Genomic DNA, 27500 nt, shown 5'->3' on the forward strand with positions numbered 1-27500 from the left:
TTTGCTTGAATTTAAGTATTCAAAGTAAAGAGTCCTGTCAGACTTATTTACTAGGCATATATGTCTTTGGGATTATTCCACTGAACCACTATGGTGAATGAATATCTGAAGTATTTTGTTACTGTTGAAAATGTGTAATTTTGATTCCCAGTTGCAAGGAAAGACCAAAAAATGACCTCACAAATGCAACATTTTCTCGGCTTCTGGGAGGCTTGGCCCCCCAGACCCCCCAGCGGGGCGTTGACCCTGCACCCCACCGGGGCTCGGCGTACCTGGACCCCTGCCTTCAATTGGAACCCCCCCCCCCCCCCCCCCCCCCTTTCAAACCAACTTCGTCCGGCCCTGACACTCACACACACACACACACACACACACACACACACACACACACACACACACACACACACACACACACACACACACACTTTTGACTTTTGACATTTTGTTAACTTCAATACGAAGAATTGTGCAATCCAAGATCCCAGTAAAACCAAACAGGACCGGTACAAAAGAAGTTAAACTTGTCTGTTACAAGAAGCTGAAAAAAGATATGTACAGGTTTGACATAGACAGTTGCCAATAAAAGCATGTATGAGTTATTTCTACCACTGTACAGTTGTTTGCTTTTTCAAAAAAGTTCATTGATCGATTTTATAGATCAAAGCTTGCGTTTGCTGTATAATGATGTTGACAACGACCGTACTACTGCTACTTTTGACGACGACGACGACAACGACGACGGCGACAACGACGACGATGACGATGATGATGATGATGATGATGCTGTTGATGTTGATGATGATGATGATGATGATGATGATGCTGATGATGATGATGATGATGATGATGATGATTTGCTCTAGGTTACAGCTTCACAGGTTGTAGGTCCTTGTGGTTACTTATAGTGACTACTTCACCACTTGACAATTTGACGACCGTGGATGTATAATCTGGCCGTAAGAAACTACAGCTTTACAGTGGCCATGCTCCGAGTTTTTCATTATTCTGTATTTTGAGTATGTCTTCCTCGCTCTCGCGCACGTGCGAGTGTAGTAGCTCTCGGGGTATTCTGATTAATTTTCTCATGACAAAGCAACGAACATATCTGGCCATGAGATCCTATCTCCTCGTTCTTCTCCTGACAAAACAACACACACACTCCAGGCCCAGAGCTATTCCGGCCACCCCGATCCCAAAAGCTAGAAGGACGAATGCTGACTGCATGTCTCTCAATCCCGTCACTGTTCCACCGCTGCCTATGATGTCATCACTGACGTCACCACAACGCGGGTTGTCTGGAGACCACTGCTGCTTCCAATGCGTCATAAGACCGGTCTCAAAGATTCGACTGATTCTGGGAACAGTTGAAATGAAAACAATAAGTATTAAATTAATTGTGATTTTGAGCTTAACAGGAACACGCCAGACAGATTTGTTATATCCCCCTCTCCTTTGTGTGTTTGTGGGAGGGTGTGTGTGGGGTGTGTGGTTTTGTTTTGTTTTCAGCTGATTTGGGTTTTGTAAAATTACATAGGTGTCGTCACTTACAATATAAATTCCGAAATACGAAGTAAGGAGATAGTCTAAAAGTAAATGTATTCCTTGGCGCATCGATGTCTATCGGACGATTCTAACCTATACGGTTCGGCCAGAAATGAAAACCTCATGTTTTCAATGACTCTCCAGTATTATAAACCCGTTCATTCACTTTGGTATTTTTCCGTGTTTAACACTCGTTCACTTAATGAGTCAGCAGGTAAGGCAGTGCAACGAAATAGTAACGTAAACTGCAACAAGAAGCTCATTCTTAAAGGCACAGTAAGCCTCCCGTAAACCATCACAGATACGGTCAGGCTTTTACACACAGTACAAACACCCTTTCATTTAAACACTCACCGATTGAGAACATCCTAGGTGCCCTCCGTAAAGAGCGAACAATTTTCAAAGAATTTATTTTTGCGTGGTTTATCTTACCCATGAGCCATCGTAAACCCGTGTGATCCAGTTTCCCTTTTTCACAATGTAGTCGTCAGTTAGTCATTTGAATGCGACTCGATGTGAGCTTATCTACAATAGCACGTTTTTATGCACGAAACAAACGGCTGTGGTTCACAAGAACTCTAGCGATGGCTTTTCACTGTTGAGAGGAACGGCGATGTGCCGCATAAACCGTCGTCTACTACGACCCTTGCGTGACCCTGCTTCCGGGCTTTTCTTTTTTCAAACTTTCACAACTTCGAATTGCACTGATCTTGTCTTGCATTGATGAAAAAAGAATTCTTTTATGATTAAAGAATGTTTGTGTAACAAGCTGTCAATTTATTATTTAGATTTTAAAAGTTAGGTCTAGCGCAAAAACGCACCACGGTCCAAAAACATTCTGATAATCATCGATCCACGGCTATCGCCAGTTTAAGGGAAGTAACTCATTTTTGACCTGAGTTCAGGATGGGTCCAAAAAGTGTTCGAGACAATCTGCAAAATTAATTCTTTAAAAATTGCTCGCTCTTTACGTAGGGCACCTAGGATGTTCCCGTTTGGTGAGCGTTCAAATGGAAGGGTGTTTGTACTGTGTGTAAAAGCCTGACAGTATCTGTGATGGTTTACGGGAGGCTTACTGTCCGGGCGTGATTTCCGGGATATTCATAACAGCCGTCCAGCACCAAAACGAGGCGCCATTGTTGTAAAGGGCCAAGTCCACGAAAATAAATTCTTTGAAAATGTCTCACGCTCGACAGAAAGCAGCCAGGATGTTCCCGTTCGGTGAGCGTTTAAATGGAAGTATGCTTGTACTGTATGTAGACGCTCGGGGAGCTCTGTGATGGTTTACGGGAGGCTTACTGTGCCTTTAAAAATGCAACACATCTTCAAAACACACACACACACACACACACACACACATCCACACACACACACACACACACACACACACACACACACACACATTGCTCTAAGTCTTGGTTCCTCATTTGATAATCTAAATCTCACTTGACTCATTTGCAAGTAAATTTCTCATCACTAATTCCTTTGACATAATGAGCGTGATAAACCTAATCCCACTGGATTGTGTTGTATATAGACTTACTCATATGACATAATGAGCGTAATACACATAATCTCACTGGATTATCTTGTAAATAAACTTACTCATTTGAGATAATTCGCGTGTAAGGCGAGCCTTTCTGCAGGTAAAACACTTTGGACGTCTTGAAGTAGGGCTCAGAGATCATGCTGACGTCACAGCTTTCTGCGTGCCACGCGTCATACAGGTCGCTGGAACCGGTAAAGAAAGCGTAATTTTCCGTCAGCACTTTCTGCTTCTGCACCTCAAGATCTGGTGACGTCACTCTATCGTCATTGGCCCCAAACGTCAGCAGGCCTTGGTAAAACTTCTGGTGGTCGACGTGTGATGATTCCTGGAACAAAGAACAGAGTGGAAATTTGATTTTTATTGTCGGCGTTATTCATGCCTTAAAACACAATCCGAGATAATTGGAAACAGGCAGTCCAGATCTCTGTGATTTTTCTCCCATTATAATATGAAAACATTGACCTTGGGCCTGTGAAGCGGGATGCGGCATACATTTCCATATGACGAAAATTATTTCACTACAAATTTGCTTTTGTCCGAATGATCTGAAGTATATGATCATTTTCCTGCTGGTGTGCAGAGAGAGATATATAAATATGTAGTTGCACAGTCTCAGTTATTGCTAACAGTACACAGGTAAGTATCAAAGGGAAATTAAACATGTTCCATATGTACATGTGCCATAAACCACAATCAACTCAGGCTGTTGACGGAGCTTTCGGTGGTGCCCCACGCGATGAGGTGTAGGTGATCTGCATCACAAGTTCTGCCATTGATTGGTAGGGGATGGGGGGGGGGGGGGAGAGCGGACTCCCGACTTCGAACGGTTTTTATTCTCAGCAAGACTACCCACTGTGCACAATCTGGAACGCAACGATGTATAGGTGAAGCCACTGCCAATTGGCAACTCACGCATAGCGTTGTCCCAGGCAAATGCCCTAGGTGATGGCGGTGTGCATCAGATACCCATCGACCTTATTCAAGTCACGCTGATGATGGAGCCATTAGCGGTGCCCGAGGCTATGCCCCAGCTAGGTTCCCACACACCCTATTCAACTCACGGTAATGAAATAGCTTATGCGGCGTCCGAGGTAATGCCACAGTTACCCATAAACCCTTTATCACTAACAATACGCAGTTTAGTACCACAGGGAAACAAAACATGTTCTATATGTACCTTTGTCCATAAACCAGGTACCCATAACCCCTACTCAACTCACGCTAATGATGGAGCTTTTAGCGGTGCCCGATGCAATGCCCCAGGTGTAGGTGCTCTGAGCCAGGAGGCCGGCCATGGATGTGAAGGGAGGTTCCTCTCTCTGCACGGTCAGTGTGGCGGTCAGCTTGCTGCTGTAGAAGGCCGCCAGCACCACGCTTAGCAGCAGCCACGAGCACACCAACACCCGACCCGCGTCTGATGTACCCGAGTACTCTTGAGCTGAAGACATAGGGCAAAAAAACACTCATTATCATCTGTGATCCTTCCTTTCAATCGCCCCAAAACACAAAAGGTTCAATGGTACGGTTTTCACATCCACGACTTATTTTCTGAACGAACCTGCGCTCTTAGATTCATACATATTGAGCGAATGTGCACGAAATGCAGACACAGAAGACTATGCTTGGCCGATTAGTTTAGCAGGAACACACAGGGTTTCGTCTGTTATCGAATACAATTTGAAAGGACCAAACGGTCTTCTTTTGTTAACTGTGTCACTGGTCCAAGAACTGAACCTTCAACATACTTTTGTTGAGGAGGGCTGAGCCAGAACAGAGCTTTTAACAATTATAGAGCAGCATTGATATGTGATCATATGCTACGGCTTTCGTTAGTGTTTGCTGAATAGTTGGTCAGCATCTGATTTGAGATCCTGAAAGCTGTAACGCATGCATCTGATATAAAAACATCATATTTGAAGATACACGCGCTAGCAATTCAGGTGAATGTAAAAAAGAAGTGCGTGCAGTTTAACAAAAAAATTAAAAATAAAGAAAGAGAGAGGGAGGGAGGGAGAGAAAGAGAGATAAAAAGAGTCACAGAGAGAGAGAGAGACAGAGAGACAGAGAGAGCGAGAGAGCGAGAGAGAGAGCGAGAGAGAGAGAGAGAGAGAGAGAGAGAGAGAGAGAGAGAGAGAGAGAGAGAGAGAGAGAGAGAGAGAGAGAGAGAGAGAGAGACTCACGCCTGTTGATGAGTCCAGCCAGCAGGGTCTCCAGATCGTCCAGCACCCACTCCGTCACGGACTTCATCCTCACACCTGACCCTCCTGAGTTCCTGAGCTTCTCCTCCTCCTCCTTCCCTTCTTCTCCTCGCTCCATATCGGTCTTCAAACCGTCACCATTTGCACCGAGCTCTTTGGCTGAAGCCGTGCTCCGCTCAGCGTGCTGCTTCTTCAACCGGAACAACTCAGCTCCGTTGGTGTGCCTATTCCGTTCTGATGGCGGTAGCCGCGAGATTTTGTCTTCATCGGATCTTGGCCTAGCCTTTCGCCACAGTTCCCACTCAGTACCACCGGATATACTATGTTTCACAACATCTCTGGAACCACCTTGTCCTTCTATGTCCTCCTCGTCACCACACCATGTCCTTCCACACAACTTCCACCCCTTCCACCTGCCACCCTCTCGTCCACAGCTCTTCCAACCCGTACAGCTTCCATCCTCTTCCTTCCGAACAAAGCTCTTCCATCCCTTACACCTTCCACTCTCGCCCTCTCTTCCGCAGAACTGGACTGCCAGAAGGATGAGGAGCACGACGCAAAGACTGAGGAGGATGGCGAGGTAGACGAGGTAGTGGAAGGGCTGCAGGAAGATGGTCCATGTGTTGGGGAATGGCGGGCTCTGGCGGAACAGCAGACGGGCGTGATCGTAGAGGAAGGCGGCCGTGGCGTCAGCTACCGAGGACCGTTCCGCCGTCTCGCTGAAGGCGCCAACTGCGAAGTCCACCTCCTGAAACGTGAAAACAGAGTTCGGTTCAGCACTAAGGACCTCAGCACATGGATAAACTCTGTCGGTAAAGATTGTATAACTTCATTTATTGCAGATTAAAGGCAGTAAGGATACATTTTTCCGAAAGCAACTATTTTCCAGAAAAAGAAACGAATTCAAATGAATTCTTAGACAACAGCTGGCAGAGAAACAAGACGCCTTGGTCTCTTTTCTCTCCTGTTGGACAAAGCATTAATATTGCGTTCCTATTAGCGAGTGCCGCTCTGTTTCACCCTCCTGTAACCCCCGTGCCTCCAGCATTCGTGGAAAAAGAGTTCATGTCATAATGTTCGTCCAGTGAACCCTTTCCCTTGTTTAGATACCATGACTATTTGTGTGCATTAATAGACAAAGTCAGGAGATAACTCTTTCGGGTTTGTATGGGTTGTGAAAGAGTGAATACTCTTCCTTTTATCGAGGCAAACCTTCCACACGTGCTTCTTGTCCGCGTGTTTCACCCCTCGCTAGTGACTGGCCCATAAAGCCACGAGGGAAAGTTTGCCTCAATAAAAGCAAGAGTATTCACTCTTTTACTTTCCATACAAACCCGTCAGAGTTATCTCGCACACCGTATTCTCTTTTCTATCGTTCTCTTTGCATGTGACTGTCTGCGTGTCGGTTGGAATTGGCTGGTCAGCCTTTTGAGGAAGACCCACCTGTCTGATCAGCATGCCGATAGCACCGTCCCACTGACCGTTGGCCAGAACCTGTCCCCAGCTGTCGTCCAGTGGCTCCTGCAGCGTGTACCTGTCAAATGTTTTGTTGATAGCAGGCTTAGCATTGTCACTGAAGAGGCAAGGCAACAGCTGGACAGAAGCGAAAAGAGCAGCCAAGAGCAGAGTGCGATGGAGAAACGTCGCTAATGGCCTATACTCCTCTGGGGGGAAAGGGTCTAAGTAAGTAAGTAGGCTTAGCATTGTCCTGCTAGCATAAGACGGACAAGCAGAATCAGTTTCATATAACGCGTTTTTTGAGCTACAAAGCAAAATTGGGGAAAATGAAGCATAGTTTAAACACAAGCGTTCAATGTTGACAAGCTAAAACACTAATTTCCACACAAAAGTGTCATACTTGAAACATATTTCTGTAAAAGAATCTGCAATCGTTTGGAAACAAACGGAATGCCTATCTTCCAGGAAACCTGTATTTTGCTTCTATGGCAAGGGCGTTTCTGTATAGGGCCTATTGTATCTATAGATATATGGATTTCACAGAGAGAAAAAAGGGCAACAAATGGATTTTCTGTTCATACTTTTTGTCTGTTGCATCTTTCCTATGATGAGGCTTTCATTCCGAATGCCGCTTAATACAACAACAGAGCTAAAGACAAAAACACAGTATTTTTGCATCGTGGAGACATACGTGAAATTCAGGCGTCTGCTGAGTTCCCAGAGCAAATCAATCAGAGCCCCTTCGTAGGTACCTCCAACCTTTCTGATGTAGTAGCTTCTCTGGAGGACACAAATGCACACCATTAATTCTCGTTTAAAGAAGTGAGCTTCTAGCCTTCGATTCGATTGCTTGTAATTGATTATTCATGAACACAGAATTAAAGTAATCGGATTTAGCACCAAAACCTGATCTGCCAGACAAACACGGGCAGTGGCAATTACGTACGTACGCACGCATTCATAACTTCCGTTGCCTTAGTTATCACCTCATTTGAAATCATATTTCACTGACCTGTTTAACGACCACCTTGAGAGTACGACCACTCAATCCCTGGGACAGGTTGGGCAGAAGACGATGGCGACTGAGAGGAGGGGTGGAGGGTCCTAGTGACGTCAAGAAGCTCATTTGAGTTGTGTCCCCTGCGCGTTGTAAGGTCCATACTTCCGTAGGCGTTGACTGCAACTTGCACAAATACATGAAGGTGGCAACCGTAAGACCGATACTATAGCAGCAGCATATTGTACCCACTGTGAATATGATTCGAGCTTGTAAAATGCTTTCTTCAGTTCATTAAGGAGAAGAAAAAAATTCTTGTCACAAGAAAAACAAGAGGTTGCAAGCAACGGAACGAGAAAAATAACTAAAATATGAACTCTGACAAAATAGCACAGTAGGAAATGAAGACGATTTTCGGAGAGTGAGGACGGGAACGAGTGTTACGAGGCCACAGACAAAGGAAAACAACAAAATAACTAATTACAAAAAGTAATGTATGTCAATTTTCGTCAATTGTCTGCATATTAAAAGCCCAATCTGCCTCAAATGGTTTACAGAACAATTTAAATCTTCTCACGAAAAAAAGCAGTTCTAACCTTATGGAACACATCTGCAAATAGCATTTAACAGCCTTAAATGACACAGTTCGTTTTAATGGCTATTTAGCTTGCGTAAACCACATACCAGATTTCGTGGTTTATTTTACCCCTGAGCCATCGTGGACCCGTGTCACACACTTTCCTTTTTTTCTCTCACAATTTTGTCGTCAGCTTGTGATTTCAATGCGACTCGCTGTATCTGCAATAGCACGTAGGCTTAATTGTGTACCTCTGAATCTAAAATGCAACAAACGACTGCGAGTCACACGAACTTATCGGCGGCGGTTGGATTCAAAGAAGCAAGGGATATGCAGAAAATTCGTCTGCTTGGGGAAACACGACCTTGTGTGACCTACTTAGGGCTCCCTTTTTACATTTAGTCAAGTTTTGACTAAATGTTTTAACGTAGAGGGGGGAATCGAGACGAGGGTCGTGGTGTATGTGTGTGTGTGTGTGTGTGTGTGTGTGTGTGTGTGTGTGTGTGTGTGTGTGTGTGTGTGTGTGTGTGTGTCTGTCTGTGTGTCTGTGTGTGTGTGTAGGGCGATTCAGACTAAACTACTGGGCCGATCTTTATGAAATTTGACATGAGAGTTCCTGGGTATGATATCCCCGGACGTTTTTTTCTTTTTTCCGATAAATACCTTTGATGACGTCATATCCGGCTTTTTGTAAAAGTTGAGGCGGCACTGTCACACCCTCATTTTTCCATTAAATTGATTGAAATTTTGGCAAAGCAATCTTCGACAAAGGCCGGGGTTTGGTATTGCATTTCAGCTTGGTGGCTTAAAAACTAATGAGTGAGTTTGGTCATTAAAAATCGGAAACTTGTAATTAAAATTATTTTTTTATTAAACGATCCAAAAACAATTTCATCGTATTTTGCGTCATTTTCTGATTCCAAAAACATATACATATGTTATATTTAGATTAAAAACAAGCTCTGAAAATTAAAAATATAAAAATTATGATCAAAATTAAATTTCCGAAATCGTTTTAAAAACTATTTCATCTTATTCCTTGTCGGTTCCTGATTCCAAAAACATATAGATATGATATGTTTGGATTAAAAACACGCTCAGAAAGTTAAAACGAAGAGCGGTACAGTAAAGCGTGCTATGAAGCACAGCGCAACCGCTACCGCGCCAAACAGGCTCGTCACTTTCACTGCCTTTTGCACTAGCGGCAGACTACGTTCAATTTTCATTCTGTGAGTTCCACAGCTTGACTAAATGTAGTAATTTCGCCTTACGCGACTTGTTTTTTTTTACTTTCAAAACTTCTAGTTGTTCTGATCTTGTCTTGATGAAAAAATAGATCTTTTATGATTTAAGGATTTTTGTGTTACAATCAGTCAATTTATTATTTAGATTTCAAAAGTTAGTTCTAGCGCCAAAACGAAGCGTCCGATTGTGGTACTAGACAATCCGGCTGGCCACGCAAAAATACATTCTTTGAAAAATGCTCGCTCTTTACGGGGGCACCTAGGATGTTCTCAAGCAGTGAGTGTTTAAAACGAAAGGGTGTTTGTACTGTGTGTAAAAGCCTGACAGTGTCTGTGACCAGAAACTGATGGTTCACGTGAAGCTGAGTGTGCCGTTAAAGGAAGTTCTGATGTTTCATAAGGAGGATTTAACAATACCCGCTATTACGAGTTAGTCGTGTGACAGAGAGTTTTCTTGCACACGAGACTGCAGATGTCTCACGACGGCGTAGCCGAAGTGAGACAGCAGCAGTCGAGTGTGCAAGAAAACTCTCTGTCACACGACTAACTCGTAATAGCGATTATGTCTCACAGCATAGGCATAGAAAGACAGAAATGAGTTTTGAGGGACGAAATAACAGGCACAAAACAAGACTGTTAGGAAACGCTACCGTTGCTGAGCTTTGGTTCAGTTTTGTGTGTTGCATGTAGTTGACTTATTTGTACTTTGTGGGAAAGTACCGATATTATATTTTGTAAACACAATATTTATGCTTGGACGAGAATGCAGGTGAACTTTCTAGTCCTGTCAAAACAAGTTGTTTACCACGCTGTTTTAGTCGTGAGTTCGTGGCGTTCGTTCGGATTAAGTGCGTCGGCGCTTTTGATGTACGTCATAGAGAATGTCTCTAGTTTAGTCCATGCACGGCTCGTATAAAGTAGTTGTATCATGTTCGGTCTGGAATATTCTCGAGATTGAGTATTTACTATATATGCCAGCGCGATTTGTATGTAAAAAAGGCTTCTATTTGAGTTCTGCTACGATGTGCAGTTGTATGTATGGAATGCTAAATAAATCCTCGAACTCAATTTGACGAGTTGTTTTCTGCTGCTGCGAAGACGGGCGACGTAGAATAAAAGAACACAACTATACGGCGTTTGAGAACTTGTGGCAATCTCAAGTGTCGTGTAACAAAGACTGAAAAACACAATTGCCCTTTTACACATACCCTACACACGCATGCGCGCAACATAGATTCAATGCGTTTCGTGTCTTTTCTGGTTGAATGCATTCAACAAAGTATCAACCAACGTTTCTGAATCTTTCAATGAAAAAAGATAAACTTATTTTGAACCAAACAGCACATACCAACGAAAGCTAAACACACAAACACACACGCGCACTAACACAGATTGAATGCAAAGCGCGAACGAACACGGCGGAGGATTTTTGTAAGGTCAGGTCGTGGGAAAGTCCACCCGAAATGTTCCACAGGGGAACTGGTTGTGTTTGTATTGTTTATTTTCTCGCAGTGATGTTGATGGTTTTTACAGTGCCGTTTTGAAAGAATATTTTCCGAATTTGGGGCACACTTTTGACTTTTGGTTCGTTTATCTCGTCGAAGTAACATTCGAGTGTTTCTAAATTAAAACCTTCCAACACCGCTGGTGCATATTAGACCTGCCTGACTGTCTGCGTGCGTGTTAGAGCTGAAGACGAAGCCTCAATCGCCAAAGCGTGACCTATCTGTAGGTCCTGAGCATCGGATGTACGTTGATACGTGGTGAGATCCGCACGGAACTGTCTATGCAACTTTTCCTAGTCACAGGTGTAAGGTTCGATCTTTTCTTTGAAATTTCGTCCTCTGTGTACGTAGCAAAACGTTTCGCCATTTTCGGTTTTCGTTGCAGACGACGATAGTGAAAGTAGTACCTATTGTTTTGTTTTGACCTTTCGTATTCTGGGTTCTTAATTGAAGCTTGGTAAAGGGAGCTTGTCGTGTAAGTGGAAAGTTGACGAAGCTTTTGAAAACAGAAATTGAATGAAGAAGAAAATGTGGCTTTCAATTTTATACAGGAGAACGGGGTTGGTGTTATTCTTTTACCGTCAAACACTTAGTACACAGATAAAATGTGATTGACTGACCAAGGCCTGTTGGCACACTATTCAGAATGCACAACAAAATGTAACAACGCTTTGATACCCATTTTTCTACGTTCGTGATCACTTGAAATGAATACTGAAAACATAAGTGTTTAAGGTAGGGCCTAAAAAAAATAGGTGTGGTTACGGTAACCCGACCTACCCTATTTTTTGGGGCCGACCCTATAACTTTTTATCACATTTGTCAAAAAAATACAAAAACAAAAAAAGTAAACGAGTGCAGAAAACGCAATGAAAGCGAAAGCGCCCGAGTCTCACACTTATTTCCCTGTCAAGTAGGTTTAATTTGTACACATTAGAAGAAAAAAAAAGTTTAAAAAAAAAAAAGCGATTGCCTACCTTCCTACCCTATATTTTTTGGCTATGTTACCGTAACCACACCTATTTTGTTTTTTGGCCTAGTGACTGAATGTATGTGAAGGTAAAAATTTTCAGAAATAAATGCATAATCAAAATAATTGATTTCGGCATCAAAGCGTGTAACATACAATCTTGCACACGTTTGCTTTAGTAGTGGCAAAGAAGGAATGCGTGTGGCATTGTGTTTTTGTCTTATACTCTACTTACCGAATGAGACACAAGGGCCATAACGTGCTCATACGGCGACACTTCACGGTGAAATTCAGCCACGTTTTCCTCCGGGACGACGGTCAGCCATTCTGTGTCGAACAGTTTGTACTCTTGTCCGCTCGACCGAACAATCAAGCACACCTGCAGCAGCAAAAAAGAAATATAAACGCTCAGTCGAACTTGTTCACGCTGTAAGTAGAAAGAATGTATCTGGAATGAACTGAACCTGATTAAGTTATCTGCCATCAGCTGTTACATTATTTCGGTGCCATGGAACAAGGCTTAGACCACACACAAAAATAGTCTGTTTACGGTATCCCGACCGACCCTATTTTTTCGCGCGACCCTAGACTTTTTGGGGGGGCATTTGGGGAGAAAAAAAAGTCTGTTTTTTGGCAAAATAAGTTAAAAAAATTTTTTTTTTAGAAAATTTTTTTTATATAAATCCCAACCTACCGACCCTATTTTTTTGGCCTATGTTACCGTAAACAGACTTTTTTTTTGGCCTTATGGGGTTGTAAAAAAACAAATGCATTCGATTACAACTAAAACAAATGTCTTTCAGATACAGGTTTTGCATTGAAACATTATGACATACAAATAAGGTATCAACATCTGTGTGAATTAAACAAACTTCTACAGATCGCGGACAGAAGAAGAAGCTATAGTATACACATTTAAAAAAATAGAATGTATACATGACTAAGTGCCAAAAGGTGCGCACGAAAAGCGGACAAAGGGGCTAAAAAATAAAAGTTGACAAACACGACTGATATTGTGATTTTTGTTAAGACAACAGATGCTGGAACCCAATTACGAAAAGAAAAGATAAATTTACCCAAATGATTTTACAAATAACGATAATTTTGTTCGTTATATCATTCAAAACGGCACTGAGTCATAGCATTAAGGTTATCTCGCACGTTTTTAAAGCTAGGGCTTTGAAACTTGGCACACAACCAAAGTATTATGACCTCCAGGTATGGTGCACATCACATTAAACAACATTGAATTTCAAGGTCACAGCGAGGTTAAATTTCCTTTGCAAACTGGAAAATTGTCGTTGTCACGTCTTACATGTTTTAATACTAGATCAGTTAGACTTTACATACTTCACATACTTTCAGCATTTTTATAAAACCTCATTAAAAGTGACCTGCTGGTTAATCTTTGTCAAAGTTCAAGGTCACAGCGGGGTCACATCTGGTCCAAATGTGGAATATTTTCAATTTATTCAGCGCGTTTATAGCACGAGCTTTGAAAATACACACAGTTCTAGTGTATAATGTTCACACACGATTAAAGTCTGGTTGAAAAAGTCAAGGTCACAGCAGGGTCGCGTTGAGGTCAAACATATACATTTTTCAATGAGGTTTTCTCATATGTTTTTGAAGCTAGGGCCTTGAAACTTGGCACACTACGCAAGTTAAATTAAACCTCATCAAATTACAAGGTCACAGTAAGGTTAAAGATCCTTTAAGGATATTTTCTAAAAAAGGTGACCGCCTGGTTAATGTTTGTCAAATTTCAAGGTCACAGCAGTGCCATCTGGCTTAAACTGAAAAATTGTCAATTTCTTCAACTAGTTTTATAGTGTTTGAAGTCATTCACACATGATGAAAGTCTGGTTGATAAAATCAAACGTCAAGGTCGCAGCGGGGTCGCATTGAAGTCAGACACATACAATTGTCATTTTCACGAACGCCTTTTAAGCAACACCTTTGAAACTTCACACATTCCAAAGTTTTGATGTTGTTTGGTTATAATCAAAGTGTGGTCAATTTCCATGATTGAGAGCATTCAGAGGGGTCAAGTTGAGGTCACACAAAAAGTGATAATCTTTATAAGACTCACGTTTGCTGCTATTGCTCACTTGACATTGGTGAAAGTGCTTATTTTATAATTGTTGATCTTGATGTTTTGACTAATTAATATTACCAGGATCAACCATACCAGATTTCAAAGTCCAGAAGTTGTCAAACCTCAAACCTGTTGGAAGTTTCAAAGATTTAAGCATCAACAAATTTCTATTTGATTTGACCTTAAATAACAGATTTGACCTTAAATCTTAAAACAGATCAACCAGACTTTGGTTTTATATAAATTGAAGTTCAATACAATTTCCTTTTTTTTTACCCACGCGAGACCCTGCTATGACCTTCACATTTCTCAAGGATCAACCTTGAATTCTCCATGTTGAACAATCATTAAGCAAAAGCGTTGTTTGAAGTTTGAAGGTTCTAGCTTCAAAAATCTCTGAAAAAATATGTTTCATCCGTTTTCTGAACCACATGTGACCCAGACGTGACCTTGAAATCTGACAAGGGTCAACAAGACTTTTACCATGCATGGGGGCGATTAAACCCCAAATGTGTGTGAAGTTTCAAGGTTTCAACTTAAAAAACGTCTGAGAAAAATATACATTTTCCTTTTTGGACAATGTGTTGCACGCAAGAAAACACGACACACGCTCGTGTTATCATTCTTTTACTTTAAGGTCGACTTGCGTGCCCGCTCTTTCGCTAATCTCAATTAAAATTCATCTTAGAAGTTCGGTTTTATTACGCTTTTAATTAAGAAGATTAAACTAAGACAACAAATAGTTAGTTTTACCCATTAAACTCGATAAGGTAGTGACATTTTATGTTGAACGCAAGAAGGTGTCGCACGCAAGATCTGAAAAGATGTTGACGACATAATTTCAACACTTGATAGCGCAATCGTGGTTCGTGATTTCTTCACAAATTTTGAACACAGAATGTGTCACGTGGTTCCGTAAATGAAGTAGATCTTTGTACATGTAAATTTTGTTTTTAAAAGAAAATAACCGTTAATTACCGAACATTTTGTCGCACGCAAGATATGACGAAATTTTTAAATCGTTTTCAAAAATGCTGTTCAAAAGTTCTGCAGTCTTTGCTGGATTACTTGAAAGACAGCAGTTTGATACACCGTTATCGCTTGACGTGTCGACATCAATTCCAGAGTTTTTGAAAAAGAAATTTAGTAAATATCTGCGATTGAAAAATGTATGCCGTGATGACGAATCATCTTGCGTGCGACACCTTAAAATTCGGTTATCGAAAAAAAAAAATTCTCTCGAGATTTAGATTTGACGTTTGGTCTCGTCTGTAAAGCGATGTTTCAGGCATTCAATCAAACTAAATGCAATTCATTTGTGCTTCTTGTTATTTTTCTGTGGCATATTCAAAACACGAGGTATCACGATGTCCTTTTTCAGATGGCCGGTTTTGGCGTTATTTTTGACTTTAAACAAAGATAACTTCAAAACCGTTCAAGTCAGACACACGAAATTATGTCCACTATCTCTTCGCACATTCATCCACACACACACCAATTTTCAGCAGACACACAATTTTAGAAACATTTTTATTGTAAAACAAAGTCGTCTTCTGTTCTGTGAGCACCTTTTGGCACTTAGTCACATGTATATGCACGATATAGCCTACAGAGCCACTGCACGTCAGAGCTAGTACTCTATCGCATTGATTATGCTCAAGAATTAAAAATAAATGGCATACCTTCTGAAAGATCTGACGAACGAAGGCAAAAGAACCCAGTACCAGAAAGTTGTTTGATGAGTTCACAGCCGCCTGGAGTAAACTGTCGTCTGCTCGAGTATCAGGTTGGGTAACGTCCCCTTTCAAACTATCAGTATGATGAGGTACAGCCTGCGTAGTGGTGTTTTGTGCTTCTGTCTGATTCATAATTTCATCCGCAGAAGTTTTGATAACGATGGTTACACTGTAGGACGTGTCTTCCCTGACATTGTCATCCGCTGTATTTCTAATACCTTCAGAAATAGCTTCTGTTGAGTTCGGGTTTACTCTGCTTCTGACATATCGCGTCCTGTTCAGTGTTCCAGTTTCAGTGTTGGCTGTTGACTTAGCATCCGGGTATGCAGCCTCGTTCTGATTGATGGTAATCACGTGAATACTGTGAGTGTAGATCTCGCCGAGGAGGGAGTCGATCACGGGTTCATCTTCTGGTAGATATATTGTAGTGTTAGGCCTTATATATGTGAATATTTCAACAAAAAGTATGTATTTCGTCGTTATTTTTCCCTACCCTTTCCCTCCTCTCAGTCTTGCCTTTATTCTTCACTCCATATATATCTCCTGCTCACCATTTGTTCCTTCTCCTGCGAGGCTCCCATGGGGTCGCCTTCACGCGGCGGGAGTGTTTCCACAGAGCTACCCCACCCCTTTACTTCTCTTCTTTTGTCTTATTTCTGCCTTACCAGTCCTTTCACCTATATTTCCTTCCAAGAAAACTCTCCCTACTATTCCCTGCAGATTTCCAATTCTTTTCTTGTTGTCTTATTTCTATCTGACTGGATCCATCACCTTTATTTCACTTACCAAAAGTCTTCTTTTCCACATCCTTATTTCTCTGCACCCCGCATGTCGTAAGAGGCGACTAACGGATTATGTTTCTCCTTTTACCCTTGTTTAGTGGTTCTTGTATAGAATATAGTCAATGTTTGTAAAGATTTTAGTCAAGCAGTATGTAAGAAATGTTTAGTCCTTTGTACTGGAAACTTGCATTCTCCCAGTAAGGTCATATATTGTACTGCGTTGCAAGCCCCTGGAGCAATTTTTTGATTAGTGCTTTTGTGAACAAGAAACACTTAACAAGTGGCTCTATCCCATCTCCCCCCTTTCCCCTATCCCATCTCCCCCCCTTTCCCTCGTCGCGATATAACCTTCGTGGTTGAAAACGACGTTAAACACCAAATAAAGAAAATCCTTCTCCTGTCTCTTCCGCTCCTTTTTATCGTTCTTATTCTGTCTATGCGTCTTGCTCCTCATCTCTTTATCCCCTCATACCCATCCAAGATTTGATTGTACTTATTTTTAAGAGTACTTTGACAAAATAATTATGTTCTTCTGCATGAATCGTTAGCTAATGCAAATATGCGCTTATTTCAAACACAGGTAACAAATCGACATTCTTTTCATTGTCTTGTTAGCTTATCGATCAAACTTCAGGCTTTCCCTTCATTTTGAGCCCCTCTCTCTCTCTCTCTCTCTCTCTCTCTCTCTCTCTCTCTCTCTCTCTCTCTCTCTCTCTCTCTCTCTCTCTCTCTCTCTCTCTCTCTCTCTCTCTCTCTCTCTCTCTCTCTCTCTCTCTCTCTCTCTCAAGCAGTTACGCATATACACGCGCATTGAGAACAGAAACATTTATTTACACAGACCCAAACCACAAGTAGAGGAATATACCTGAAGTGGTGGCGGAAATAACTGTCACCGTCTTCCACCTTAGCCTGAGAATCACGTCAAGCAAGGAGTCTTCTGGACAGTCAAAATCACAAATTCCATCGATCAATCAATCAAAAATGAAAACAAATCCCAAAACACAAACAAACAAAAAAACAAAAGTAAAATAAACTACGACATAAAACAAAAACAGAAGAACTATTTGTTTCCGTTCAATTCAAATGCTCGTAAAATAATTCTTTGACTGTTCTTTAAATACATGTTTTAGAAAACAATTGAGAAACAAATAGGCAATACATAATTCTGGTAGTTGTAGGGTCAAACTCTATAGAGCTATATGGTTAAACAAATACTTAAGGATTATATCTTCAGCAACTTATTTTCAAAGCTCTCTCAAACGCAGACTTTGTTGTTTTGATTGACATGTTCATATTCATTGTCTATCAAAATTCGCCAATAATACATGCTGGAATGGGTATGTGAGTGAGCTCTTTCACGTATGAGTGCGAGCGTGGTTGTCTTCAAAGATAAATAATAGAACATTTAAATTTAGAACTATTCACAATCAAGCACCCAGTCGTCCGGGATATTACAATTCAACTTTTCGCAAATAAAAACATAAAAAAGATTAAAAATGTAAAAACGTTCAGTTACTTACTTAGTGTTCTTGTCGGGTAAGGTGTTGACTGTTCCATCGAAGAGTTAACGCATAACATAAGTGCCGAAGACAGGCAGGAAGCCACGAAGACTTTCCACGCCATTATTTTCAACACCGATAAAAAAAAATAGAAGGTTCACATCAAACATATTTTAAGACTTTTGCATATCAATGGCATCTTATCCAATTTGCACAAGTTATTCTGCGCCAACAATGAAGGTTTTCAACGAAATATTTCGGCCCTTCGTGAAACGGCATCCGTTGTTCAGTTTATTCTTCATGTCTTATGTTGTGGTGGTAACCGAACACTGTTTTGCACCTTGATCTGATCTATTGATGCGCCTTGAATAGCTCTGTTAATTACACCGTGAATTATTGATGAGCCAGATGAATATCGGTGAAAGTTCAGTTCTTGGAGCGCTAATCTATGACACAAATGGCCTTGAACTTCGCAGTGACGCGAGTCAAAACGGATCATATTCCTGACAACTACAGTCTAGAAGTGATACTGTACGTAAAGCATGCCATGTTCATGGTCTTATTCTTCTTCTTTCCTCCACGTTCCAATATTTTCTCTCTGGGTGTTACTAAGCTGGTCTGTTCTTTGACTCACGATCAAGCATGAAAACTGCGCAGACTTCATTCTGCGATTTGTCTTTCTCTAAGAACACACACTCGCTAAGGTTTTGTTTTTGTTTTTGTTTCTTGTAACTTTTTGCTAACATATTTTATCATTCATTGAATCAATTTTCAGCCTGTAATTTGACACTGACCGTTTTCTTCAGGGCATATATAGTTTTCAGCCACCTGAGTAAGTCTGTTGTGGGTGCCGTTCCTTACCTGGCCCGTAGGCTCCGTGAACGGTGATTTAGTTAAACTGAGCAATTGCATCAGCAGAAGTGTCGATTTTCGATATGTTCCCGGAGGCTTTTGGAAGCAGTACTTTGAATCAGATTTGTATTTCTTGATCAATCCAAGAGCAAACAATGTCCTTTATAATTATTAATGAATGTTGGGTTGTCATTTGGGGTAGGTTTCTGATCCTAGCTCATCTCAAAAGCAAACAGTCGACTCAAGTTTGAATGTTAGTTGATAAGATTTCTCTGCGCTTCAATATTGGGCATTAAAAAGGAGCACCACGAGCATTTTAATTGAACAGTGATGCACAAAGCAAACGTGTTGACGCTTTACACCGGTGTTCCTGCCCACTACCCTGTCAACGATCGTACTTGGTGTCAGTTGTCTAAAATGGCATAACCTAAAAGGCAAGAATATGACATCCCACAAAAATGGGTCACTTAAATACTTTGAGCAGTCAAGCCAAGGTACATAGCTTTAAACATAGCTAGCATTACCTGTTTTAGAGACCCAAATATTGCAGAATGATGCATTGAATAGATGATTTTTTTTCCTGGTGTTTTCACATCAAATCAAATCAAATCAAATTAACTTTATTATCTCAATCTGAGAAAATACATATAAGTCAACAAACTACAGGAAATTTCCGGTTAACTCTGCTCTGCTTTTGAGGACGCATTTCGTATCGAACAGCAGAAGCTCGGTGTGGATTTGGGCGTAACAAGATGTTGACCTCAAAAATACACTGTAGTGTGTCAACGGCATGTAAACACGCATTCAGCAGAAGTGGCACTCGCTGTTGTCAATAAATGAAGGTTTATTTTCCCGAATTGAGCCCGAGCTTAAGCCCCTATGCGCAAGAAATTGATATTGTACATGGTAGCATGACCAATATGGGACATGTTTACGTAACACAATCGGGTGTTGTGGGCATCAAAAAACGTGTTCGTTCTGTTTTATAGGTCCGTTTTGCTCCTGTTGAAGGCACAGTACTTCCCGTAAAAACATTTTTGCTCACCATCTCAAATCCAGCCAGGCTTTTATAGATAAGACCATCTCTCCGTTTGGACACATACACAAATTCAACAGCGTAGATGCTCTCTGTTAAGGCCAAAAAAAATAGGTCTGTTTACGGTAACATAGGCCAAAAAAATAGGGTCGGTAGGTCGGGATTTTTTTTTTCCCAAAAAAACCATATTTTTACACGTGTTATTTTGCAAAAAAAACCCAAAAGATTTCTTCTTTTTTTCTTCTTTTTTTTTCCCCCAAATGCCAAAAAAAAGTCTAGGGTCGCGCGAAAAAAAATAGGGTCGGTCGGGTTACCGTAAACAGACTATTTTCTTTTGGCCTAACATCGAGGATAGGAGAGGCTGACTTTTATCACGGGAAGGATTGTGCCTTTTAGTTTTGGAGTTCTGTTCGGCAGAAATCGGTCACTGCGCAGTAAACGAAGAAGTAAAACATTGCACAGAACAATATATTATTCCCCCCTCTGCTTCTTTCTCTCTGTAAACGTGTAGGGCTAGTTATTTTTCGGTAACTTACCCAACTGAACAACCAAAATCACTTACCCAACAACGGGCCTGAATCCTCGATAGCTCACAGGTTGATGAGCTAGACTTTGAGGGAACTACTTTAGCGATTGAAAAGTTCCGAACGCTCTAATGTACGAAATGTACATCTCCAGACCAAACAATACAAACACACTGTATTTAAACGAGCAACTACAGGCTTGAACACATTAATCTCCATATAAAATCCACGAGTTTGGTTGTTTTCTAAATCCTAATCTAACGATCAGTGCAGAGAAACTCGCTTTAGATCTCTTATGAGTGCAAGCTAGCAAGTCCCAAGGCAAGTAACTCTCGTACTCTGTCTAGCGACAAGAGTAGTTCCCCTTTCACATTTTCTGAACTGAGTTGCTTGGACAAAAGACTGCAATCCGACGGTTAGTTTTCGACAATATTTGATTTTATAAACAGATAACACGCAACCAAATGCACACATTTCATCAATTTAAAGAACATACAGCGGTTTCATACACTATTTTGCCCCAGAAAACTGAACTTCATACAGTTTTTAACGCTGGAACACGGGTGCAAAAGTTCGTCTGCTTGTCCCATTCGAAGAAAGAACATTTCCTAAGCGATACAAAAACATGAACAGAACACACACAATCTGCCTTTACCGCCACAGCAGAATAACAACATAACTGTGTACTTGAATTTAGCCCAAACAGGGAAACTGACAAGAAGTGTTAGAATTGAATGATTTTCCCTGAAATATACAACCGCGCATTATTCAACCGCCTGCGCAGGTAGACTGGTTGAGTGAATAGGATTCGATCAAACTTTCGCACAAAAACTCAACTTTTCTTTGAATAAATGAAGAAAGGAGGAATAAAGAGGTTATACACACCTCGTCTCAGTGATTATCAAAAATAATGGTCTCAGTTCGCGGTCATGAAAACCTAATTATCCAAATATGCGGTTACTATCAAATTGGCACAGCCGAAACTAACAAAAGGAAATGTGAATCGGAAGATTGATCAGTTGACACTTATTACACTTTCAACCGGTAAAATACCAGAATTAATCGTTTACCGCTATTTATCCTACATACGTGAGAGAGACACCCGTGAGATAATAATCGTTCAAATCACACGTGTGTATAATCATGTAAATGAGGTCATGTCAAGCAAGTCTGGCAGGGACCTGTTTTTCCACTGCTTATGATGCCAAAGTCACCGAGACAAACGTCATTATAGAAACACAAATTGCGCTCGCAAATTACCCTCGATGAATCTTTAGAACTAACACGTCACGCCACACTTTCAGAGTGACGTTTCTTTGCTTTGACGTAATAGATTGCACGAGGCTTTAGAAGAGATCGAGGTTCTAAAACAAGCGTCTTCAATTTAGCTGCCTCGAATGCAGGACATTTTCAGTAAAATACACGTAAGTACAGTATGTAGGATAAACAGAATACTACATGGCTTGCTGTTCCGTACCAGATTTACACTCGTTGCTTTTTCAAATAGTGAACAGCTCGCTTTCGCTCGCAGTTCAATATTTAAAAAAACAACTCGTGTAAATCTGGTACGACACAGCAAGCCATGTAGTATTCTCTATATCTCCGATGACAATAATGAGGCCTATCATTGATCGATTCAACAATGTCCACCTCACCTGACCCGCAGGGATGGGCCAGAGGATGAGGAGTGCACTTTTCACGAGCAAGATAATGGCGATCAATACAAACAGCTTGCGCAAGTGGCCTCTTTTTTCAACTGAGAGAACCCTTGGAGGCAGGAGCTAGGCCAGTCCCATGAGTGACAACTTTCAGTATGGATGTGTGGACAGGATCAGTAATGAGAGGTTTGATGTACATGCGCGTGATTGGGGTATGGATGTATACCCTCAGCCTCCTCCTTTTCCTTTCTCTTGTGTCCTTCTCTTCTTCGTCGTCGTCCTTCTCCTCCTCTTCCTCATCTTTCTCCCCGCCTTTTGCTGTTTCCTCCTCCTCCCCCTTCGTTTCTCTTTCTATTGACCCGTCTCTTAACTTCCTTTTCTTCCCTGCTGTCTCATACTCCTCTTTCCCCCTCCTCTCCTTCTCACTTCTGTTGTTTCCAGCTGTTCCCACCTTGTTTTCATCCTCCTTCTCTCCTTCTTTTGTTCCATGCTGTTTCTTTTTCTGTTATCCTCCTCTTCCTTCCCACCTTCGCTTGTTCTTGCTGTCTCCTTCTCTTCCTCACATTTTTCTTTACACTCCTGCTGCCTGCTGTTTCCTCCTCTTCAGTTTCTTCCCTTCCTTCTGCGGTCTCCTCCTCCTCTTCCTTCTCGTCTTTTCCCTTTTCCTATATATACAACTCCTCATTTTCTGTTCCCTCTCTTCTTTCTCTCTTTTTGAAGCCTCACCCCCCCCCCCCCCCTCCTCCTCCACCACCATCTCCTCCTCCTCTCCTATTGTTGTTCCTTCCCCTTCCGGCGCCGCCTTCAGCTCATCCCCCCCTCCCCCCTTCCAACTTCTCCTACCCCCCCCCCCCACCCCCTCCCTCCTCCTCTCGTCTTCTTCTTCTCCTTATGCGGTTTCCTCTCTCTCCCCCTCCTTCTCTTCTTTCGTCTCCTTTCGTTCTTCGCATCTCCTCATCGTCACACGTCTTCTCCTTCTTTTGTTTTTTTTTTCCATCTTTTTCTTAGAGTTGCTTTGCTTTCCTGATCTCCTGTATTTAAGATTGATAAACCTGGTACAGAATATTCATGGATTGATCAAATTGTTCGAAAAATATTTGAATCTTTATTCACAGGTTCGAAAACATTTAGCCAATACGCTTGTTAAGTATAGAGTGTCTTTAGCGATTACAGCTGGGATTTGTTTAAAAAGATTATCTCAGCCGTCCAGAAAACCGATTTTTTTTATTGCAGAATTATAACAGCGGTAAAGATGTTTTCGTGTCGTATCGACGCGCTTTAATCATCTCTTTGATGGAAAACGCAGTTTTCTTGAAATTTCAACCATCGTTTTCAGTTGCCCCATGTTTCCAAAGAGAGTTAGATCGAAATTTAGCAATCAATAATCACTAATGGCAAAGAGATGAGTGTTTACACAGGTTTTGCAACGTGCTTTAAAATCGAACGGCACCCGAAGAAAAAGAGCTGGTACAATGTTTTCAGGTGTGTGCATTTCAGCGTTCTGTACACTTTAGGGTACTTCTATTTCCGATTATACACACACAATTATGGGCAAAATCACACGAATATGAACACGGATTAGTTTGTACACATGAGCTACATGAATGTGATAAGACACAAAAAGAACGTCATGCACGTCCACATGCACACGCATGAACGCACACCCACACGCACGCATGCGCGCATGCACGCACGAACACGGACGCACACACGCACGCACATACGCCAAACACACACACACACACACACACAATCACACACACAAGCACGCACACACGCACGCTCGCATGTAAGCACGCACACACGCACGCACACACACACACGCACACACACACACACACACACACACACACACACACACACTCACATAATTATATGTAACGGGTCATTCTATAAAGCTGTGTGCAAAAAGTGTGACATATGCATCGTGAAAGTTCAAAGTGTCAAAATAGTTTGTTTTTATGGTTTTTGGAAAGATATAGACATAAGTCACGGTGACATGCCAAAGAAAAGATAAGTTGATGCATTTTGGATACAAGGGGTGAACGGGTTTTTTTGTTTACTTAAGGCTGGAGTTCACACCTGAGGCCATATTTCAAAGTGGTTAGGCAGTTTTAAAGGTTTGTTTTTATGTTAGTTCAGTGTTTTGTTTATCAGGAAAAAACAAAATGAATAGAGCTTGTCGCGCAAAATTTTGAGATAGCGACTGAAGTTTGAGCATAGGTATGAGATTTTTTCACGCAAACCCTACTGAAGAAATTGTGATATTGTATTGTGAATATGTTAACAAAAAAACAATCGGATGATCAGAAACTGAAGAAGAGAAATAGGGAAGCAAAATAGAACATCAAACATAGTGATTTTACAGGTGAATTTGGGAAAAAAACCTTATGTATCCATTTTTGAAGCCCAATTTGAAGCATGGAACACAGTCAAACATAAATTAAAAGTGTTAAAGTGGTTACAGTGTTCAGAAATAGTGTTAAATAACAAGTTGAGTTATCCCTCTTCACAAATTTTAAGAGAAATACACCTCTTGTCGCGCAAAATTTTGAACTGTGATGCTTTTACTACCCCCACCCCCTACTCATTTTTCAGAAAAGAGTGCATATTATCTTCCAAATAGACAAGCAAGGTAGTCAGATGATCAAAACTTCAGAACAAAAATAGGGAAGCAAAATAGAACATGCAACATAGTGATTTAACTGGTGAATTTAGAAAAAACACACTTTTTTACTCATTTTATTAGCTGAATTTAAAGCTTGGAAGACAGAAATAAATAAATTAAAAGTGCAAAACTGGTTACAGTGTTCAGAAATAGTGTTAGATACCAAGTTGAGTTATCCCTCTTCATCACAGTTAAAAGAAACGCACCTCTTGTCGCGCAAAATCTTGAACTTTGATGCTTTTACTACCCCTACCCCCTACCCATTCTTCAGAAAAGAGTGCATATTATCTTCCAAATAGAAAGGCAAGGTAATCAGATGTTCAAAAACTTCAGAACAGAAATAGGGAAGCAAAAAAGAACACCCAACAGAGTTATTTAACTGTTGAATTCAGAAAATACACACTTGTTTACTCATTTTGTAAGCTGAATTCAAAACTTGGATGACAGAAAAAAATAAATTAAAAGTGCTAAAGTGGTTACAGTGTTTAGAAATAGTGTTAGATACCAAGTTTAGTTATCCCTCTTCATCACAGTTAAAAGAAACACACCTCTTGTCGCGCAAAATCTTGAACTGTGATGCTTTTACTTCCCCCACCCCCTACCCATTTTTCAGAAAAGAGTGCATATTGTCTTCCAAATAGAAAAGCAAGGTAGTCAGATGATCAAAAACTTCAGAACAGAAATAGGGAAGCAAAATAGAACATCCAACATAGTAATTTAACTGTTGAATTCAGAAAAAACCACTATCTATCACAACAACAAAACATTGACATGTCAATTTTTTTTGTAAATGTTAATTTTAAGTGCGATGAGTCGTGAAAAGTGACTTACCTAACATTCGTTCCTCGTTAGTTACGACAGAAAACACGCTCCACGCCTGCTGCGTTTTAAAACTTAATGGAATTTTGTTTTATATAAATACCTTTCAGCGATTTTGTAGAACGTCGGATGCAAAAGAAACAAAAAATGTGATGCGTTGCTAAGTGGCACATTTCATTTTTGTACAATCTAGCGTAACCAGAAAAAGCCCGGAAACGAAGCTAAGTGGCGGCACGCGAAAGACAAAATCACACTCAAATCGATTTGATTTGACACGGCTAACATTCTAATATGTTCATAATATCAGGAATGGCTGATAGTACACACAGTCCAGGGCCGGACTACCGGGGGGGTTATGGGGGTTGCGCAACCCCCCCCCCCCCACCCTGGCCTGAACATGTACCTCACTTATTTAAAACATTTTTTATTGTTGTTTATTTTATGCCGTTTCATGCAAGGAGCGACCATTTTCCTATCTCAGAATATGACCTACCCATCAGCTTTAGGGGGCTTAGCCCCCTGATCCCCACAAGGGGCTCTGCCCCTTGACCCCGCCAGGGGGAGTATCCCCCTGGACCACCGCTGGCAACCCCCCCCCCCCCCCCCCCCTCCTCTTAGCCTAGTCCGGCCCTGAAGTCACATATTCGTACGTGCGGGAGTTACAGGTATGTTCGCGTAGTACGCAGTTGGTTTTGGAAACCAAATGTTACGTAGGAAATCGTTATTTTTGACCGATCCGCCAAATGTACACTTAAAACATGTGTTGGGGCAAACAGCCGAGTGATATGCAACACAAGCACAAAACACAACTAAGATGTATGTAAGGGGTTTCATTTTTTTTTTTTTTTTTGGGGGGGGGGGGGGGGATTGTTGTGTTTTTTTCCCTCAGTTGTATGCAGACTGCTTCAACCGTACTTTTTCATTTTTTGTTCTTGTTAGGTCGGAAGCATCCTTCTGCATTAGTCTTTTAAGGGGTTTCATTGTCGCATTTCATTCGCAGCCACACGGATACAACAAAATAACCTGTAAGCATATCACAATTCGGGCGCCATTTTTGACGCCATTTTCTGTGTTTTCTGTCACCAAAACAACACAAACCAACCAGGCGATCTCCTTGGTTGTATTATCGTTATCACTTTGATCAATTTGCAGTCAGCTAATATCCGTATAACAGTTGAGAAGCAAGAGTAACATTCCGCAATCTAACTCTCAAGTCGTGACCCTCTGGAGGTACACGACTCTTTCAGCAAGTATGCTACGCACGCAAGCAATCAGACAGCTCTCTTATTGATCGGACCCAGCCGGGTACTTCGATGCAAGATCTTGTGCTGATAGCCGATGTCGAGTCATATGTTGTGCACAGTTTTCTCTTGACCAGAGTCATGATGCCATCTTTCTCCTGAACACCGCCGCTCCCAGTTCTAGAAGGAGAACGGCGGCGGCCACTAGAACCCCTGTCCCGAGTACATAGAAAGCTGTCTTGGCTTGCTCCACACTTACTGCTGACGTCATGTCATGTGATGCGCACCGTTTCTCTTTTGGCGTCCATTGTTGCAGCAGGTAGGTCACCAAGCCTGTCTCCTGCATCTGGCTCAGTCTGCAAGAAAGCAATCGGTATGGATTAGAAGGCATGTTACGCAGTCAGCCAACACAATGTACGTATTGAAACGGCGTTCAAAGTTATCAAAGCATGTCAATGCATGTTTTACAAATATTGAAAGCTTTGTAAAATCCTTCATTTTAAGAAACGAAAGAGGATTTAGGAAGATATGCAAAATTAGGTCAAGT

At 41.4% G+C, this 27500-nt stretch overlaps 2 protein-coding genes across 3 annotated transcripts in view; both read right to left on the minus strand.

Moving 5' to 3' along the window:
• Window positions 1-416: 416 nt before the first annotated feature.
• Window positions 417-19419, minus strand: LOC138953882 (uncharacterized). Of its 2 annotated transcripts, none has more exons than XM_070325844.1 (11): window positions 18177-19419; window positions 17522-17593; window positions 15821-16284; window positions 12276-12419; window positions 7760-7924; window positions 7439-7527; window positions 6733-6823; window positions 5272-6037; window positions 4312-4529; window positions 3148-3416; window positions 417-1354 (listed from the first exon to the last, which is right to left on the minus strand). In XM_070325844.1, exons 1-11 carry the CDS (start codon window positions 18277-18279, stop codon window positions 1120-1122), a joined length of 2616 nt encoding a protein of 871 aa, XP_070181945.1. In that variant the 5' UTR covers window positions 18280-19419; the 3' UTR covers window positions 417-1119. The 2 variants fall into 2 exon arrangements, with proteins under 2 accessions (XP_070181945.1, XP_070181944.1); XM_070325843.1 differs by having other exon boundaries at window positions 7760-7930.
• Window positions 19420-26590: 7171 nt separating this feature from the next.
• The window catches only part of LOC138953495 (glutamate receptor ionotropic, delta-1-like), a 1408-nt gene continuing 498 nt past the window's right edge, over window positions 26591-27500 (minus strand). The window contains exon 2 of the mRNA XM_070325335.1: window positions 26591-27309. Within this exon, the coding sequence (XP_070181436.1) occupies window positions 27093-27309 (217 nt within the window). The 3' untranslated portion in view covers window positions 26591-27092. The remainder of the gene's footprint in view (window positions 27310-27500) is intronic.

The sequence above is a fragment of the Littorina saxatilis genome, linkage group LG17 (assembly GCF_037325665.1).
Source record: "Littorina saxatilis isolate snail1 linkage group LG17, US_GU_Lsax_2.0, whole genome shotgun sequence".
NCBI classification, from domain to species: domain Eukaryota; kingdom Metazoa; phylum Mollusca; class Gastropoda; order Littorinimorpha; family Littorinidae; genus Littorina; species Littorina saxatilis.